This window comes from Aspergillus homomorphus (assembly GCF_003184865.1).
Source record: "Aspergillus homomorphus CBS 101889 unplaced genomic scaffold BO97scaffold_4, whole genome shotgun sequence".
NCBI classification, from domain to species: domain Eukaryota; kingdom Fungi; phylum Ascomycota; class Eurotiomycetes; order Eurotiales; family Aspergillaceae; genus Aspergillus; species Aspergillus homomorphus.
In genome coordinates this window covers 316,159-334,462 of record NW_020291890.1, presented here as the reverse complement: position 1 = coordinate 334,462, position 18,304 = coordinate 316,159, and the positions used below count along the sequence as shown (strand labels likewise).

Genomic DNA, 18,304 nt, shown 5'->3' with positions numbered 1-18,304 from the left:
TACGTTGAGGATATGGGTGAACCCAAGTGGGTAAGAGAACCATGCCCGAGCGTCGTTCGTAGCATTGGCGAAGCACGAGATACTTTGTGGGCATTCTTAGCTACTAAATCTTGTTAATCGCTCATATCTGGCGCTAAACGAAAGTCGAAACGATGGCAGAATAACGAAGACTTGTGGCTTACTATGCAAAGGCTGATAACACGCTACGAGCTGCTTACTCACTTGGTACTTTCTGTCAGAAACGCTACGCCACGTTTACTCAACGCGGAGCAGATGTGCTCCGCCACAGCGTCCTGGTACAGATCAGAATGATGAGACTTTCGCTCCCAGAAAGCTTCAGCTATGACCGGATAATCGCTGATTGCACCGCAGTGCTCTCAAGCAGTATCGCTGTTATAAATAGAATCTCCAAGAGCACGACATACCCTGTGGTCATTCCGGGTCTATACGCCATGGCTACGCAATGCCCATAATTTCATATTCGCATTCAGGCCATCGAAGCCTTGCGCGCCTGGCCACACATCGAGGGCATCATCAGTTCCGAGGTCAGTGTCTCCCTCGTGATCAAGGCGCTAAAGCGGATACGCAAAGGAAGGCTGTGGACGAACAAAGCCGGATTGTTCTCGAGTATCCCGAGGAGACGGATCAGTTCTTTGTTGAAGTCCTTCAGTCGAGTCAGAATGCTGCTCATTAGGTACCTGTTCGCTATCCTGGTATTGAATTCGATGACGCGGTGCTCCAAACGGGCTCGGAAATGGTTCCCGTCAATGAAGTACAGTCTATCATTCATGGGAGATGGAATGGTCAGGGTCATTTTACCTGCAGTTAGAGTTAATAGCTCCCAATTGAACGCAGGACTTCTGTTCCACGGCCTTCACGCAGCTCGATTCTTCTTTCTCGATAATTCCGTCTGATGTCGACGGCATTGTTGCACATGGTCGTGTCGTGAATACATCAAGAGTCACAGCGTAAGTTGGTTCTCCGGAAATGTAACTCCGGTGGCATGACGTTCGATGCGGTTTGTATGCTGACGACGAGCCCTCGGACTTTGGGACAGGTCAACAAATGATGAGCGAATGGTTCCATGATGTTGGCATCTATGGATGACTCCCTTTGAGTCACTCGTCCCCTATTTAAGCCATCCATCGCCTGCTGCCGTCTTTCGATCTTCTGTAGTCTTTTAATCTTCTATTTTGATCACGTCCTGCAATCTACTATCACTACTATCGAACAGCCATCATCCTCGTCTCATTTTTTACTGCCATCAACCCACTTGCATCTTCTCTCGACATTCACCATGAGCGGCCAAGCAGGTGAAGGCATCCCCCCTCCGGCGACAGCCACCACCAAACCCTCCCAGGGTAGATGGAGATGGCTACGCTGGGCCATCCCAGTGGGAGTGTGTCTCCTTGCCCTGATCATCCTGGGCGTTTGTCTGGGGACTCTGCTGCCTAAGCACCTGAAGTCGCCCATCCAGCTCCCCAATTCGGGAGGAAGCAATGGCACCGGTGAGTTTCCCACCAGCACACCAACCGTCTTCCCTACCGGCCACACGGGCAGCACTTCGAGCGACGGGTACGCCTATCATCCAACAGGGCCGCGCGACCACGGCCACCCGCACAACCCGACGCAGCCGCAGCCGCAGCCCACGGACTTCAGCCCTACCACCCCCGTCAACCCCGTCAACCCCTACCCAAACCAACCCCCCGCCACACCACCACAAGTGCCACAAACCCCTGCCAACCCACCCACAGGACACCCCCCGAACGTCCCCTGCGCCATCGTCCCCAAAGTCTCCTACACCTTCTACGGCTACCCGGACAACGACCCCCCGGGCGCCGACATCGCCTACGACTGCGGCCGCGGCTACACGGCCGGCGGCATCGGCACCTACGCCAACCCCCTGACCTTCGCCACCGCCCCCGGGGAGTTCGCCATGTGCGAGCTCGTCTACTCGCCCTACCTCCGCAAGTATCTGTTGCATGAGGATTACTGCGAGAGCTGCACCCGCGACTGGGCCGACCGCCACCACCCAGTCTGGCATGTGGACATCTGGCTGGGTAGGAACTCGACCACCGAGGCGCACGAGCAGCTGTCGTGCGAGAATCGGTTGACGCCCGATGGGCAGAGCCAGGTTGTCATTCGCAACCCGGAGAGGAACTTGCCCGTCGACGGTATGTTTGTCTTTTTCTTTTTGTCTCGGTCTTTTGGTCATGATCTTGGGTGGATGGATGGATGGATATAAGTGTGGAGGTTGACGTGACGCTAACTTTCTGGTGCGTGATGTTTCTAGAGATGACGTTTTACGCTGGCGGCAAGGCGAGTTGTGGGGTTGAGCATGTGTATCCGCAGTATGCGGTGCAGGAGTTTTGTTAAATTTGGGTTGGAATTTGAGGTGCTTCTGTTTTTTGGGGTCGCTTTTTGGGGGGGGTGTTAGGCTTTAGGGTGCTTGCTTTCCTCTGTTTTCTCTGGGATCACGTTCCTTGCTTTCTTCTTCGCGGTGATACCCTTGCTTAAGTTTTTGTTGGTTAGCATCGAGGCTTTTGTTCTTGTTTGAGTCCTTGGTGTTTTGCTATATTTTGCTATACCTTTTTTTTGTTGGGTTGCCAATGACGTGGTGATTTGATGATCCAATTTAGGGTGTTGAGGTTGCAGTAGGCTTGAGATAATATGAGTAACTGTATCGTCTGCTCGTACGGTAGCCACACGATTTGGACTGGTTGTATTGTAGTAGTATAACATTGGGCAAGCTGAAGTGCGTGAACCAGTACTAGCAGGCAGCAGTCAGTCGTGGTGTCATGTGAACAAAACACCACCGCACACTCCGCTCCTTCCTCCGTGCGACAATTTTCTGTATAAACAAACCAGAAATCTATTCTCTAAACATACCTACTTCTAACCACAATCGCATTACCAGACTATACAGTCGAAGCTCCGGTCATCAAATGACGCAACCTAAAACACCCCCTCATCCAACAACGACTTCCCACCCTCAACACAACAACCCACCACCTCCTTAACCGTCTCAACCACCAACCCCAACAACATCTTGACCTCCTCTTCCTCGGACCCAACAACCCCAAGATGCAAGCGCCCCGCCTTAACAAACGAAACCACCTTGACCGGATACGCCGCATCGCCATGCGGGTTGAGGATATCGACGCCGCACTGCCCTCCCGCGAAAGGCATGGAATCAAAGTCCTCGAAATCCTGATGATGAACGAGCGAGTCGAACGACTGCACCCCATGCCAGGCGGGGGCGCAGTCGCGCGCGATCCTGTTGAAGCCCACGAAGTCATGGGCGGCGGATTCGGCGCTCTGGCGCTGCACGGCGCGCAGAAGGTCCGCGGCCGTCCAGTCGCGGCGGAAGCGCACGCGCACCGGCGTCAGCTGGTAGCAGGGGCCGACCACGGACTCGATGCCCGGGAAGTCGAGCGTGCGGCCCGTCGTCACGCCGCCGAAGGTGATGTCGGCGGTTTTGAGCAGGCGGGCTAGCGTCAGCGCCCAGGATGCCGTCAGGAGCGTGGCTGTCGTTGTGGCTGTTGTTTCTTGCAGGGTGGTTAGGTCCAGGTCTTCTAGTGCTTGCGTGTGGAAGACGGATTGTGAGGTTGTGGGTTTCGGGCCGCTGGATGTTGGGAGCACTGTTAGTGTGGAGTCGTGCAGGAGGTTCTTCCAGTAGGATAGCGCTGGGGCTTGGGTCTTTGGGTCTGTGATGTGTGCCATGTATGCGGGGAAGGGGATGTGTTCTGTGGGCTGGGTGCCTGTGTAGAGCGTTTCGAGGTCGCGGAGCAGCTGCGGGAGGGATTCGCCGTCGTATTGCGCGTGCGAGAGGCTGAGGACGAGGGCTTCGCGGCCGTCGAGGGCGGTGATGTGGAAGAATTGGACGAAGGATGACCCTAGTGGGAAGTCCGACTCGATGTGCGTGTTGCACAGCTCGCTGATGTATTGTTGCAGGTCTTCTTTGTCGGCTGTGTGCTGGGTCAGAGGCGTCGCGAGCTCGTGGAGCACGACCTGATAGAAGCATGAGTCGTGCTCGACGAAGACAGTCCGCAGGATGTCGTGGGTCTTGACGAGGTCGCTGCACGCGCGGAGCAGTCGCCCGCCATCGATCGCCCCCTGTTCGAAGGTGAGCATGGTGTATTGGATCGAGGTGCGCGGGGCGTGCACGGTCGCGCGGATATCCAGCGCTTGAGAATCGGTCACAGGTAGGACATCCTTGATGGACCAGGAGGAGTCGGCGAGTTGGGGACGGACGGTCTGGGACAGGAACGTCTCGACATCTGAGCGGCCGAGGGTAGAGAAGGGCTTGTAGGGCTGAGCTTGCTTAGCTTTAGAGGCCTGATTGACCTTTAAGACGCGCGCCGCATCACCCAAACGCATGTGCTGGAAGATATCTGCTACCGACAGATTGTGGCCCTGGACGCGCAGGCTGGAAACCAGCTTCATTGCCAGCACGGAATCACCACCCAGGCGGAAGAAGTTGTCGTCCACGTCAATCTCATCCTCCGGCAGTCGGAGGATCTTGGCCCACGCAGACCGTAGGATTCTCTCAGGAGCTGTGAGATTGGTTTGAGCAGCGGTCTTTGCCCATGCCTCTTTGATACCCCTGCAGAGTTCAGCTAGAGTCTCTTGGGGAATGTTGGAGGCGAGCTCGTTGAGCAGAGTGTGGTCACTTTGTTCGCCCTGCGCAGGCAACTTGTCAACCACAATGTATGCGGATGGAGACATGTAAGATGGAAGCGAGTCACGGATGAACTTGTCGAGCTTTTTGAGGACGACAGCGACGCTGACGGGAATCTTAGCACTGAGGGTGGTGGCAGACTCGCCCTCTATTTCCTGCGTGGCGGGCAGGATGGAAACACTCTCTTCGTCGGAAGCCGGCTTTTCAACCAGAACGACCAGCTCAGGCTCCGTCTTTTCGGTGTCATTCAGTGACTGGCGGATAGCAGCGGCAGCACGAATTGTGGCGGGGAGCTGTCGGTTCAAGTGCAATTCAATATCGGCAATATCAACAGCGTGTCCCTGGATAGAAACAACATTTTCCTTGCGACCAACGAAGACCAGACACCCATCTTCACGAAGCTGTACCATGTCTCCAGTCGATTGCACTGTACCGCTGCGGCCAGGACAGGTTTGACTTCCAGCAACGAGCCAGGCTGGGGAGTCGACAGTTTCGCCAGTGACGAAGGCACCTTCGAGCCAGAGCTCTCCGACGCATCCGATCGGCGACAACAGAGCTGGGTTGCGGGCATTGACCACCCAAGGCACCACTGCCGAGGGATACTTGGAACCGTGCTTGATGGTGGCATCGGCACGAAGTCTTCCTGAAGACTCATCTCGGGAGAGGGGAGGGGTCTGGTTCCATTGCCAGATCTGGTTCAGCTCAACCTCGGGCAGACACGAGATGTCTTCGATACGCCGCTGCAGACCCTTGGTCAACTCGACACAGGCCACTTCCAGCTGCACAAGCATCCGCTTCATCTGCGCAACTTCGATCAAGCTGCCATCGAAACTAGCACAAATCCGGAAGCCACCCTTGCGCACAGCGCATCCCAGCATGAGCGGATAGGGATTGAAGTGGAGGGCTTCTCGAACGACATCTCCCACTTGGAAGCCTAGATCACTACCCACATATTCCGGTTCTAGCTGAACAACCAAGCCAGTACCGGCCTCGCATGCGTGCTGGGCATCATGGCTGACCTTGCGGATGTTCTGCATGCCCATATGTTGATAGGGGACACGAGCCAAAATTGTCTGTTGCACAGCTTGAAGATAGGATTCAACTGTGCTCGTACGACTGACGTGGATGCGAACGGGAAGTGTCGCGATCAAAGGACCGATAATGCTCTCAACGCCCGGCAGAGCAATATCGCGACCAGTGAGCGTCTCACCGAAGACAACATCGTCACTTCCAGAGTACTGCGCGGCCACAAGCGCCCAGGCACCGCGGATCAGAGTAGCCATGGTGAACGGCCATTTATCGGCAGTCTTCAGCGGAATTATATGCTCGATAAAAGCATCGGGTGTGGGCATGAAGTCTCTGGAGGGCAGACGGGGGAACTGAGGACCAACGGCGCCCTGCAACTCCCGCTTCCAGAATTCGTTCATAGCAGTTGCATCCGTATCGTGCACGTACTTGACGAAATCACGCATCTGTGCCTGTGGCTCGATCTGCTTAGCGCTCAGCGCATCGCTGACATCCTTCAACACCAGTGGCTCGGACCAACCATCGTACACAACGTGGTGGATCGTCCAGACCATGTGTCTGCCCTCATTGGCGTCGTCCACAATTGCGTAGCGTGCCAGACTTTCTCCCAGATTCATTCTCTCCTCACGGTCGTCTTCCAGGTACTGTTTTAGGTCTGTCGCATGCTTCCAGGTAATGTTTCCCTTAAGCACCACTTGCTGGAGACCGGGATCTTGCAGCTGCACCAACCGCGTACGCAGGATGGGTTTGGCAGCCACGGCTTCCTCCCAGGCCTTCTTCCAAGAATCGAGGTCGATGTGTGACGGGATGCGGGCAACTCTCTGTGCAACGTACAGCTTGACTGATTTCAGCGAGAATGTAAACAGAGACTCCTGGGTGGGTGTGCATGGATAAATATCTTCAACCGCAGCCGCATCAACCCCGCACGCAGCAGATGCTTCGCGACAGGCGCTCTCGACATCCTGCGAAATCATCGAAAACGGCGGCAACTCCGTGCGTGCTTGTGTGTCGCAGATTTGAACAACCTCTGCCATTGCGGCAAGGGTAGGGTGGCCGAAAGTGTTGGCCACGGTGAGGTCGAGGCCATGGTCGCGACAGACGGATACCAGTCTCATCGCCTTAACAGAGTCGCCTCCAAGAGCAAAGAAATTGTCCTCGGCCCGAATGCTTTCTGCCTCCTGTGTCAATACCACACTCCAAGCCTGGCGCAAGCGCTGTTCAAGGTCCGTCAACTCCCGACTAGCGCCGTTCGTCTGCGCGCCTTGGTCCAGCTGCCGAATGTCTACCGTGGTGCCAAATTGTCGGAGTCTCTTGCGATCCGTCTTGCTGGAGATCAATACTGGGATGTAGTTCACGGGGATATAGACAGTGGGCACCATGTACCGCGGCAGGACCTTGGCCACATCGGCGTTGGCCTCGGAAAGCGTCTTTTGTTGCTCATCCGTCAGCTCCACCAGGCTCAGGTCACTCTGCTCCTGTCCTTTGGGGGACTGGAACGCCACGAACGCGACCAATGTAGCCTGGCCTCCCGATCCCTGCGGTACGATCACCTCAGCGATCACATTGGCCTCCGAAGGAAGCCTGTCCTTGAGCTGACTCTCGATCTCGCCGAGCTCAACGCGCTGCCCACGTAATTTGACTTGCGTGTCTTTGCGTCCGACAAAGACAATGCCACCCGAGCCGTCTGGATCGTACCGCCCCAAATCGCCCGTCTTGTACAGACGGCCGTGGCGACCAGCGTAACCGTTGTGACCCGCAACAAGCCACTTAGGATCCTCGATGAAGACTGTGGCCGTCTTCTCTTGATCGTTGAGGTAGCCTTGACCGACAATGGGACCCTCAACAAGTAGCTCACCGACAGCGCCGACGGGCATGAGAGTGTCGTGGTCGTTGGGATCCGTGATCCACATCGCGGCACCGTTGCCAGGTCCAATCGAGATGTAGTCTCTGCCGGTGGCCGCGCTGCTGTTCACCGTGCATCCAATTGTACATTCGCATGGTCCGTAACCGATGATGATGCGGGTGTCCTGTCCCCACAGCTTCACATCCCGCGCGGAGACGGCCTCGCCACCTAGGCCGAGACCACTCAGTGACGAAATCACATCTGCATCCAGAATTCGCGCCACCGACGGGGTCAAACCCGCATAGTTGATTCGCATCCGTCGGAACGCTCCGTTAATATCGTTGAGTCGGTCTTCATCCGAGGGAATGCATAGACAGCCACCGTTGCTCAAAGTCAACAGCATACTATCGATACTGACGTCGAAGGCGTAGGAGGCGAAATCCAGCACGCGGGATTCCTCAGTATATCCCACGGCTTTGGCACGGGGAATGGCACTGCTCGTGTAGGTCTGGTGGGAGATCGTGACACCCTTTGGAGTACCCGTACTGCCGGAGGTGAAGATGATATACATGAGCGTGGTCGGGGGAACCGTTGGTAGTGCGGGAAGATCCTGATTGAGATCAAAGTTCCGGAAAGTGTCCTCCTCCACGACAAGAACAGGCCCTCCCGGCAGAATTGAGGTCGCCAAATCATGCTGCTTGCGGGAAGACAGCATCATCTTGCCGCCCACCTGCTGGGCCATATTCTGGAGACGAGCCAGGGGGAGTGTGGGATCCATGAGCGCGAAGGTCGCACCGGCCTTCATGGCCGCTAACACTGCCACAATCGTCCAGCGGGACTTCTCGAAGCAAATGGGCAGGATGTCGTCCAGTTGGAGGCCCATCTCCTTGAGTTTCCACGCCACGTGCGTGGAGTACCGGTCGACCTGGGCATAGGTCAGGTTGCCGTCCCAAGAGGCAATGGCCTCGCTTTCCGGGGCTTTCTGTGCCCATTCCGTCACCATCTCGTGTGTGCAGAAGCTGTAGGTGGGTGGTAACTCGTGGTTCCAGTGCCAGATCTCGTCCAGATCGGATGTGGTCGCCCGGAGACAATCCTCAATGGAGCTTTCGGGGTGGTTGAGGCATCGTTGGATCAGCTCGGCCAATTTCGTGACATGTAATTTCACCGTGAAGTCTAGCACATTCGCCGATTGCCATACGGGTCGGATTTTGAGGTTTCCGCTCTCGAAACCGAGTTCAATGTGAATCAGGCCCTGATGTCGACCAAGGTTAGCCAGTGCGCAGCGTCTCAGTGCGTGGAGCATTTGAACATACATCATCCTTAACATCTTCCGACGTCTGTGACAACGAGCCAGTGCTTAGTAAGAGAGATGCAGGTGCTGACGGCGTTTGACCTGACGTGGCTTTGGCGATATGTTGGGCGATAGCAGCGGAAACCTGGCCGACAGGAGTCTGCAATCCCGGCATTACTTGCTCTGTCGACAGTGATGATGGCCCAGCGCCTGCATAGGACCATTGGAAGCAGACTCGGCCCTCTTCGCAGGATTGCAGCAGCAGGATTATCCATGATGCTAGTACGATCTCCTCTCTTGTGCCCGTTGGGTTTGTTATGGTGGGGGATTCCAGGCCGGCAACCTGGAAAAGGTGAAAGCCGTCGCTGTCGATTTGCGGTTGGGACATCATGACTCTGAATTATCGACACTTGCGAATATTGGGAGGATATGGGAGAAAGGGGGTCATGAATCGTCTTCGTTCTCCTTGCAGTCCAGCTGGTGATAATGTGTTGTTTGGCGGGAGGAGGGAATCCACGGATCGCGGGGAGGAGGAGTGGATTTAATAAAGATTGGATCCAAAAAAGTCACCGCTTGCGCCAGTTCGGGCCCTCCGACCAAAGTGGTATGGTGTCAATGATACACTCAGTATAGTCATGCAGCCAAGGTTGGCGGATGGAGCAAAAAACGTGAAAACATGAATTGAATTCCCCACCAGTGCAGAACCAGCCGCGCAGGTGGTGGTGAAGGTCTCTTCCTCTTTCATTGCGACGGGGTCCTGCAGATTCATGCACGCTAAACTCGCCAGACCCGGACATGGCGGGTAGCGGTAGACCGGCATAGGCACGATTATCTCTTCTTCTTCTTCTTCTTCTTCTTCTTCTTCTTCTTCTTCTTCTTCATCCTCATCTCTGATGATGGTGTGCACCAACCAGTTTTATGATTGCAGGCTGTAAGCTGCGGGAAAGGTACCCGACCGACCCTGTCAAACTGACAGTACGAGGGGCTGGGAATGGAGTCCAGTTGCTGCTACCTATTCATGAACTACGTACGTATATTGTTGTATGTAATTTCACCCAACCTACAACCCACACCTACATAAAGCCCAACCGATACCCCCACCATCTCTCAGAGTGCACGCACGACGGAGCAAGCAGCAGGCTAGCATCCGACGTTCGGCGGCAAGTGGCGGGGCGGAGGAGATTGATAAGGACTCGTCTGACTCCATTTTTGTCTTGTGGTCGTCCTTTTTGACAGTATGACTCCTTGAGGTAATTCTGTTATCAATCTGGGTTCAGTGCGCTGGGTTTGCGACCCAGTTTCTACCACAGCCTGTCCACTCTCGGTTAGCTCTCATGCTGCGAAGTAAGTGGAAGAATAAAATTTTTTTTGGTTTCACTGCGGGGTTTCGCTTTTCTTTTCTTTTCTTTTTTTTACCCGAGATGGGTTGTTGTGGGTTGTTATCAATCAGTGATAAGATTGGATTGGATTGTTTTGCTTTTGCTGTTTGCGCCCAATACTGTACCGTACTTGATGGTTGGTGGGGGTGGTTGGTATCGTACTGTACTGTATGGTATATTGAGGGGCCTCGGAGGGGTTCGGGTAGGTATGTTGGGATTTGTCTGGAGGGGATGGGAGGGGGAAGTCTTCGAAGGTGGGTGTTTGGCAATTGGGAAGATGTTAATGGGTTTTGATTTTGTAGCAGCATGATCGTAAAGTCAAGTACATTGTTCTTAAGGTGACGAGGAAGGAGTTATGTCGGTTGGAGACACCATGAATACTCTCATCATGCTGTTAGTTATCTGGCAATTAAGACGCCAAAATGCTATGGGACATCATGTAACTGAAATCTACAGTCTCATAGAAGGGAATATTTCTGAAATTGCACGCTAAATTACATCACGACTGCTTCTCCAACTGTTCCAGATAGCCCCGCACCCTCTCGGCCAGCCACTGCCTGGGCGGGCCCTGATCGTCATTACTCAGGGCGTGCGAGGCATTAGGGATGATGCCACTGAAGGTGTAATCCCAGAGCTGGACCTGGCCATTGTGATCGGTAGCGTTGGCCCAGCGCTTCAACAGCTTCTCCTTATCGATCCAGTCCGGCACGGCCTGGTCGGCGCCGGAGAACAGCACCATCAGCTTACTCTTCAGCAGGCCGCGGTCCTTGATCATGCCGAAGGTCGTCTTCAGGTGCTCGTCCGACAGATCGGAGCTGAACAGGTCGTCCTCCTGCGGCGAGCCGGGGCTGTCGGGGCTGACGAGGCTCAGAAACCGGCGGGCGCTGATGGGCACGTTGGCGCCGTAGCAGATGTTGGCGGTGACCTCCAGCGGCAGGATGGTGTCGAACTTGGGGTCCTTGTCGCGCACGGCCTCGCGCGCCATCGCCTCCGCCTTCTCGTACACGGCCCGCACCTGCTCCGGCGTCTTGCCGCCGAACCCCCAGTGCAGCACCCATTGGATTGCCTCGCGGTCGGAGACGGGCGCCTGCATGATCGCCCCGTCCAGCGGCATGCGCTCCAGGTGCTCCAGGTCCGAGTCGAAGGCGTGTGTGGCCGTAAATGGGTTCGGCCGGTACAGGTAGTGCAGCACGCACTGGCTGCCTGTCGAGTGGCCCATCAGCACGATCTTGTTGTTCGGCCCGTACTTCTCCGTCTTGTATGCCTTGATGTAGTTCAGGCATTGCGTGATCTCGTTTGTGTCGCGGTCCAGGTGGCCCAGCCCCCACGAGTTGTAGGAGGAAGTGAGGTTGAGTGTGAAGAGCGAGTAGTCTTGTGGGAGGAGTTTCACTAGGTCAGCGACGTAGGAGGTCGTGGCCAGCCCATCGCCGAGACCACCCACGAAAAGGATGCTGTTGGGTTGGCGGACGTGGCTGGTGTGTTCGAAGGCGACGAGGGTTTCGGTCTGTGAGGATTAAGACAGATTGTCAGTGTGCCTGTCCATCTCTCTCTCACTCGAAGTAGTTGGGAAGAAGGAGGGGTAGGACGTACGTAGTGGTGCAGAATGCCCGGGAGACCTCCCCGGGGCCAGAACTTGGAATACATCTTTCTTGAAATGTGATGCTAGAGAGAATGGGAATATTAAGTGTATAGTATTGGGCACAGAGGAATGATTGAGTTTCCAGAAACTTTGCAGAAGCTTCAATGTTGGTGCTGGCGCTGGTGCTGGCGATGACGGTGTGATGCGGCGGTGGCCTTTAAGAAAACCACGCTCGTTATCGCGTAATTGTGGAGAAGGATCAAAGACCACGTTCTGCTTTTCCCTCGGCTCGATGTATTTCTGAGACCGGCAGTTACTGTGTGGGTGTCTCTAACCTCTTCCTTGTCTGGACCACATTTCCTGGTACTGGCGGTGTCTGGTCCAAATCCGAGCTAATCCGACGACCCATTTGCGAGGTCCGGTTCCAGGTGCAATCACTTATCAATCAGTACACATTTTCGAAACCATGGTAGTCTACCCAAACTCTGACCGAACATGCCGGGAGACGAAACCTTGGTAGCCCGAAATGGCGGTGATTTTCGCACCAACCTACCTAGACTAGTACCCAAAGGTGCCGAACTGTCTGTAATGCTCGCACCCACAAATTACAACAATAATTCCAGCTGCGCCCGTATCGATCTGTTCTGAAACTAGCCCATTACAGCATTGATACGCCTCCAAAATAGCGGATTTCAGGCTGGGTCGGGTTGGTGGCTCTTTCTTCGCGCACTAAACAAGTCAACTTGTGAGTTCCGTCCTTCAGAGACGATCTAATCAGATTCTCCGGCTCAGGAAAAGACAAAAGCCACCAGAGCTAGACTATCAGATCCGCTTTGTCTAATCAGATCAAAGCCTCCGTTTCCGCTCGGACTTGCACTAGCGTGCGTGCGTGCATATCAGTGCCTCATGTTCAAACAATTCCGAAGTTCATTGGTTATTTGAGTCTTCTTGGGGATGAAATCTCTTCATTAATTGTGAGTGTGGACTGATGGTTGGAGTGTTTGTATTGATGCATGCCTAGGTAGCATATATTTTACGTACCCGCAGAATTTGTGCTATACGAAGACGAGACGTGTCCCGACATCGGTACCTGCATCGTGCTAACTAACAGGCTTGGAAGGCCACCTATTCAATGCTCGGAGCACGGAGCTACTCGTAGCTAGAGTCGCGCGAATCCATGTAATCAGAGCCCGCATTTCTCGCCTGCGCCGATTGTTGCCTTGGCATTGTGCTGAATGGTGTCGCCTTGCGAGAGTCCAGTGAGGCAGGAACATTGCCGGAGGTTGGAATAAAGTGTGGTTCGATGGGACATTCAATGAACTAGGTTCTCCATAATCACCTGTGCAAGCTACATAGACAGGGACTCGGAGTGCAGACTGCCAAGTAAGTACTCCTACTCTGTGCGCGAATCGTTAGGGGCGATTGCCTACTAATTCACAAACAAGACAAACATGGTCCATGGGAACAACCGGCAGGCACGGACCAACAGTGTATGTAAACATTGCAAACATAGCCAAGGCATTCGCACCTCAGGCATACTATACAAGCGCTTCACGCCTTTGCGGTCTACTGCGCTAGATTACTTTTATCGGAAAATCACCACAACAGGCATATCAAAGGCAGAAAATCCCATATTACACGATCATACATCGGACTTAAAAGCGTGGTGTATACCCCAGACAAATGATTTGTACTCTATCCTCCAAAGCTCTAGAATCTCCTGTGCCGATGACCCCTTTCCCACTGAAGATGACGGTATCTAGATAAAGCTCACTGTGGCGATCGATTAGAGTTCTTCCCACTCAGAACGTGAGGAACTCACCTGCCTCGAGTTTGATTTGTTCCAGGAAGACCGTAAACCGCCGGAGGGCGGTATCAACCACCGACTCGCACGGATGCAGCACAGCATGTCCGGGTGGAAACGCAGGCTCGATATCCTTCCCCAACGACTGGAGCAGCTTCTGCAAGCTTTCCAACAATCCTAGAAACTGTTTGGCGTCGCGGCCTATCAGCGTTCGGACCAGAAGCGTGGCTTCCTTCTCGTCGAGCTCCATCTGACCCAGCTGCGATGGGCTGCGTAGGCAAATGTACTGTGACAGAGGCTGTTCGAACGTTAGGACCGTGGGGTCCAGCAGCGTGTTGGTACTTGTGATGTTGTAGGCTAGGCATCCGGCCTCGAGAAGGGTCAGACACTGCTCCGCCAGCGCGGGCAGCATCGCAAAGGACGAGTGAGGGTCGTTGCGGCAGCCCTTGCATTTGACCATCGCTTTCCCCTGGAGGACAACCCGATGGACAAGGTCTAGGATGGTGGCCAGCTCTACGACCGGCTGCAGGTTCCGACATTCATTCATGATCTGCAGCAGACGTATCGAGCATGAACATCCGCTGTCCATCACTGCAAGGAGGTGCTCGTAAAGTGGACTGCAGCGCGAGAGGGAATAAAGCAGAATGCGATATATTCGGCCCTATCGTTACTGGACACAGGGTCATTGCTGCATTGAGAAAGGTAAGATGGCGACCCGTTTCCTGTGGAGGAGCTCGCGCCAGTTGAGATCACGATTCGCGCATGCCGCCGCAGCAGGGCTGGTCTCATGTCTGCACTCTTTGTACCCTGCACCTGCATTCACATGCATTGTGGCGACCTGGCACCTGCAGCCCAATCACGAAGCCGTGTCGCTGAGGTACCAGAACAGCCTCAGCTTATATCACTCCCGGGGGAAAGGCTCTGTTGGTCTGTTCTCTGGACACGCCAGTTCACTGTACGACGTAGCATGATATGGGATCCGCTCCCCGTCACACGGCTGACACTCCGCCATGCTCCAGGGCGCAGGCAGCAACCCTGGTGCTCTTACTCTCTTCGGTCTAGTATGCTCCATATGCTACCGTCCAAATATGGTACCAAGACAGCTTTTCTCGTACGTCATCTTGCACGCATTGTGGCGAGTTCGAAAATCAATTTCTGGAAGCGTCTTATCACGTGTAACTCTGAGCTGCGATTGAGAATATCGGAGATGAGCCGAGGGTCTAATCATGACCGTGCTAGCAACTTGGTTTTCATCATGACCAGCTCCAACCTTTGATCTGTCTCCATTATCATCACCAGCCTGCCCCGGGCAGCAGGAACAGCCAAAAATTCTTGAGTACATAAACGAATGCGACGCACGGTCATCTGCAACTCCGACAGGCGGAGGTAGAGGACCTGCGTGATAAAAAGAAATTTCTCTTCAAATGGAACATAGAACCCTCCTACCACCAACGGACACGCATCAACCTGGGTGTTGAGATAGAGGTCGTTCGCTCGATATCGCCTCAAGTTGGCGTTGGCAACATTGTCGGGCTTGGTGCTGGGAGAGAGGGGCTCAGAATACTCTCCGAACAACCGCTCTGCAAGCCCACTGTCCAGCGATATGATAGCTTCTAGAGCTGTCACCAGGCTGTCAATGCTGATAATGACCATCATGAGGAGGTTGATCCAAGTACGGGAGCATATGTTGCATTGAAGAATGGTGTGCGAAAGTTGCTGCAGCACACGTTGGCAGTTCAGGATCGAGTCGATAGTAGCTGCAGGCCCGGCACGCGAGGCGAAGTTGTTAACCTGGATCAATTCGCGTATGGTAGGTTCGTGACATTGACACTGATATTGACGCCCACTCATGTTGGCATTGGCCTTGAAGTTTCCAGGCACGTAGTTGTAGGTGGTATCGCGCTTTGCAGCCCTGACGGGATTGAAGCTGCTGGAAGGTTCTGCCATCGTCATGGGTTTTGTTACTGTCGGCGGGATCCCGTCTGTCGATGATGTGACCGGTTGCAGCCAGGCAAGAGTGTCTTTCTTCAAGACTTCGGAATCAGAGGTCCGACTATTCTCTACCCCATGTGTGCCGTTGACAGGGGAGTGGCCGTGACTGGGGAAGTTGCTTGGTGCTAGATAATAGCACTCAGGGGCTTGATCATGACACTCCGTAGTAAGGAAACTCCGTGATGGACTCGTAAAGTGGCTCGAATGAGAAGGACTGATATCGTTGACACTCTCGGCTTTAGTGGTGCTGAAGCCCAGAGAGTCCAGCAGCTCGCGTTCTTGTTCGAAATCAGTAACAGGGTTAGACATGAATTCCTGCAACCAGTTGTCTGACGAAAGGTCGTTGCCGTCGGAAACTTGTTCAAGTCATGTAAGCATGTGGCAGTTTATGATGAATTGATAAATAACCACGGGAACTCATACTATTAGGATCCATGAAGCAGTCTTGGTGCAGACTTGCATCATCAGGAACAAGACTATCCAAGTTATCGCTTGCCGTGTTGTCCAGCACTGTTCCCTCATCAACACACTTGTAACTTGATAAGCTCGCTCTGGGCTCTTGCATCGGCTCCTCTATGATTCTCTTTCTCCTGGGATACCCACGGAACCTCTTATCCAAAGGACCCCGGCCATGTTTCTGATTTGAATGCAGGGAATTGTCATTCGTTGTAGTGTCTTTTTTCTTGGCTGGTCTTCCCAATCGTCGAGAGATGCTATAAATACAGCTGTAGTTATGCTTTTGACATCTTAAACAGGACGGTTTTTCATGGCTGCATCGTATCTTCGCCTGCTGGCAAGCATTGCACGTTGTTCGAACCTTGACACTTTTGGGAAGGGGACCAGTTGCAATTTGGGATGATTTGTCTTGATTCATCATGATTACCATAGTATCCAGGGTAAAGGTGGTGCTGCTGATGTCGAGTCTTCGTTTCATAGGCAAAGACAAGTAATTGCGAGGATTTAAAGGGGTTCCGTGTCTTGAGAACGGGGTAAACAACTGTATAGTACATCCGCGTCTGCTACCTCAATACTACTGTGTAGGTTCAACAGCATATAGGCCGAGGCAGAGAGTCCAAGGTAACCATGATGTTGTAGGTTACATAGCCATGTTTCACGGCTTAGTCGGGAGCATTGACCTGTCAGCTTATCATCGCGTCTTCCCTAGACTAGAGTTCCAGGCCGGCGAATCGCGCAATATGGCCCCGAATATCGTAAGACCATGTCGGAGGTTTGAGGGTTGTCACTGAAATGGCCATTGATAGATGCGTCAACGCAGTCTTAGAGGCAGACAGAGGATCTATCCACTCAATGCCGAGAAGCAAAGCTGTTCGGATCCGAAAGGGGAAATTCGAGCCCTATCCGCCTGTGATCGTCATGTTCAGCGCCAGTTGACCGACTCGCTCGCTAGAGGGCTAAATTCGTGCTACATACCTAATTGGTGTCCTCAGCCCCAGATCCACAGTCCCCAGAGTCAAAGCTGTCGGCACCACTTACTCGCAAGGCGCCTCCCTACTATGTTCCTCCGCGGTAGACTCCGTCGGAAATCTGTCATACGCAAAGAGGATCATATCACCCGCCACCGGCGCCCCGAGCCATCTTGTGAAAGACTCAAACATACGGATTCTGTGTGACACCAGGTGGCAAAGAGGGAAGTATAAGCATGCGCGGCGCGGCCCTCAATCAGAGTCCCGAGATCATCCGCCCTGTTTCCGATGCTGCGGTCAGCCGCTGGTTCCAAGGGCATCCTTCTCTTCAGGAGCCGCCTTTCAAGGCGTGACTTATTGTCTCCGTACATATGGGGACTGTAGCTACTCTAACTCTTAGAATCTCAAATTCATCTTCTGATGATCATATGTTAGTTATAGTATCAGCCTTGGCATGTGTAGAGGATCAAATCAAAGCAAAGACATACTGGACAACGCCATGAACGTTTTTGGAATGATTCCGATGACATGAGGTTGTAAATTATAGCTTGAAAGCGACCCACTCTATGGGAATCTGGAGCGGAGGCAGTAGTTGCAATGTGTTGATGCCCGGGGGTTTGGGACCTGATAGTCCAACAGGTAGCGAAAGCGGTTGTCCGGCTGAATATCGATTGAGCACATGGCTCGGCTGCTAAGCCTCAACCAGTTTCGTTGAAGAGCAAGAGAAAGCCCTATTGAAATTCAATTTGCAGGGAAGAAGCGAAGGGGAGAGAGAGAGAGTGTGTGTGGGTGTATGTTTGTGTGTATATGTGTGTGCTCTCAACACTAAGGAATACTGCCAGTTATCCATATTAGGCAAGAGCAGTGATTTGCGGCGATAAGCGATGATAACAGCCTGGGAGGGGTGCAATGACGTAATTTATGCAAACGAATCCGGCCGGGCACTACTCTGCTGACTCACCTTCCATAACGTAATCGGTAAGCGAGTCGGCCACGTAAGCGAGTCGGCCACCGCAGTCTTGGCAAGCAGCCGGTTATGCCACCCATATCGGAATTTTGATTTACATACAAAAAATGCAGTATTCTTAAACGTTTATATAGCTGTTTAAACGCCTGCAATTATGCTTAATCCTTCCTTGTTAAACACCTCGTACGTGTATATCCAAGAACACCACACATGCTGCAGCGAGGCGGCGCGCGGCGGCGAGGTTGACCCTCTGCAGGCCCTGTATCACCGGCTGCTTCCTCTGCAGCCTGGGCGTTTGCAAAGGCTTCACGGGCTTCC

The 18,304-nt window shown here is 53.6% G+C and overlaps 4 protein-coding genes across 4 annotated transcripts; 1 reads left to right on the top strand and 3 right to left on the bottom strand.

Moving 5' to 3' along the window:
• Positions 1–1,499: 1,499 nt before the first annotated feature.
• BO97DRAFT_431591 (uncharacterized protein) lies at positions 1,500–2,376 on the top strand (the record flags this gene model as incomplete). Its single annotated transcript, XM_025697497.1, has 3 exons — positions 1,500–1,512; positions 1,755–2,174; positions 2,294–2,376. 3 exons carry the CDS (start codon positions 1,500–1,502, stop codon positions 2,374–2,376), a joined length of 516 nt encoding a protein of 171 aa, XP_025554980.1.
• Positions 2,377–2,872: 496 nt separating this feature from the next.
• On the bottom strand, positions 2,873–9,595 carry sidD (nonribosomal peptide synthase SidD). The gene is made up of 3 exons (XM_025699697.1): positions 8,864–9,595; positions 5,014–8,802; positions 2,873–4,974 (listed from the first exon to the last, which is right to left on the bottom strand). Exons 1-3 carry the CDS (start codon positions 9,230–9,232, stop codon positions 2,956–2,958), a joined length of 6,177 nt encoding a protein of 2,058 aa, XP_025554979.1. The 5' UTR covers positions 9,233–9,595; the 3' UTR covers positions 2,873–2,955.
• Positions 9,596–10,687: 1,092 nt separating this feature from the next.
• sidJ (putative siderophore biosynthesis lipase/esterase) lies at positions 10,688–11,982 on the bottom strand. Its single transcript, XM_025694652.1, has 2 exons — positions 11,811–11,982; positions 10,688–11,724 (listed from the first exon to the last, which is right to left on the bottom strand). The coding sequence occupies exons 1-2, from the start codon at positions 11,862–11,864 to the stop codon at positions 10,720–10,722; spliced, it is 1,059 nt and encodes a 352-aa protein (XP_025554978.1). The 5' UTR covers positions 11,865–11,982; the 3' UTR covers positions 10,688–10,719.
• Positions 11,983–13,625: 1,643 nt separating this feature from the next.
• BO97DRAFT_361950 (Zn(II)2Cys6 transcription factor domain-containing protein) lies at positions 13,626–16,469 on the bottom strand (the record flags this gene model as incomplete). The annotated part of the gene is made up of 4 exons (XM_025692443.1): positions 13,626–13,727; positions 13,821–14,184; positions 14,874–15,951; positions 16,007–16,469. Coding segments are annotated over 4 exons (2,007 nt in total), but the record flags the coding sequence as incomplete, so codon positions are not given.
• Positions 16,470–18,304: the final 1,835 nt, after the last annotated feature.

Coding starts and splice junctions, on each gene's coding strand:
- sidD (XM_025699697.1), bottom strand. CDS start 9,232: ATGATGTCCCAACCGCAAATCGACAGCGACGGCTTTCACCTTTTCCAG. Junction 8,803..8,863: donor CGGAAGATGTTAAGGATGAT/GTATGTTCAAAT, acceptor GGTCGACATCAG/GGCCTGATTCACATTGAACT. Junction 4,975..5,013: donor TTTCTATCCAGGGACACGCT/GTTGATATTGCC, acceptor TTGAACCGACAG/CTCCCCGCCACAATTCGTGC.
- sidJ (XM_025694652.1), bottom strand. CDS start 11,864: ATGTATTCCAAGTTCTGGCCCCGGGGAGGTCTCCCGGGCATTCTGCAC. Junction 11,725..11,810: donor CGGGCATTCTGCACCACTAC/GTACGTCCTACC, acceptor TAATCCTCACAG/ACCGAAACCCTCGTCGCCTT.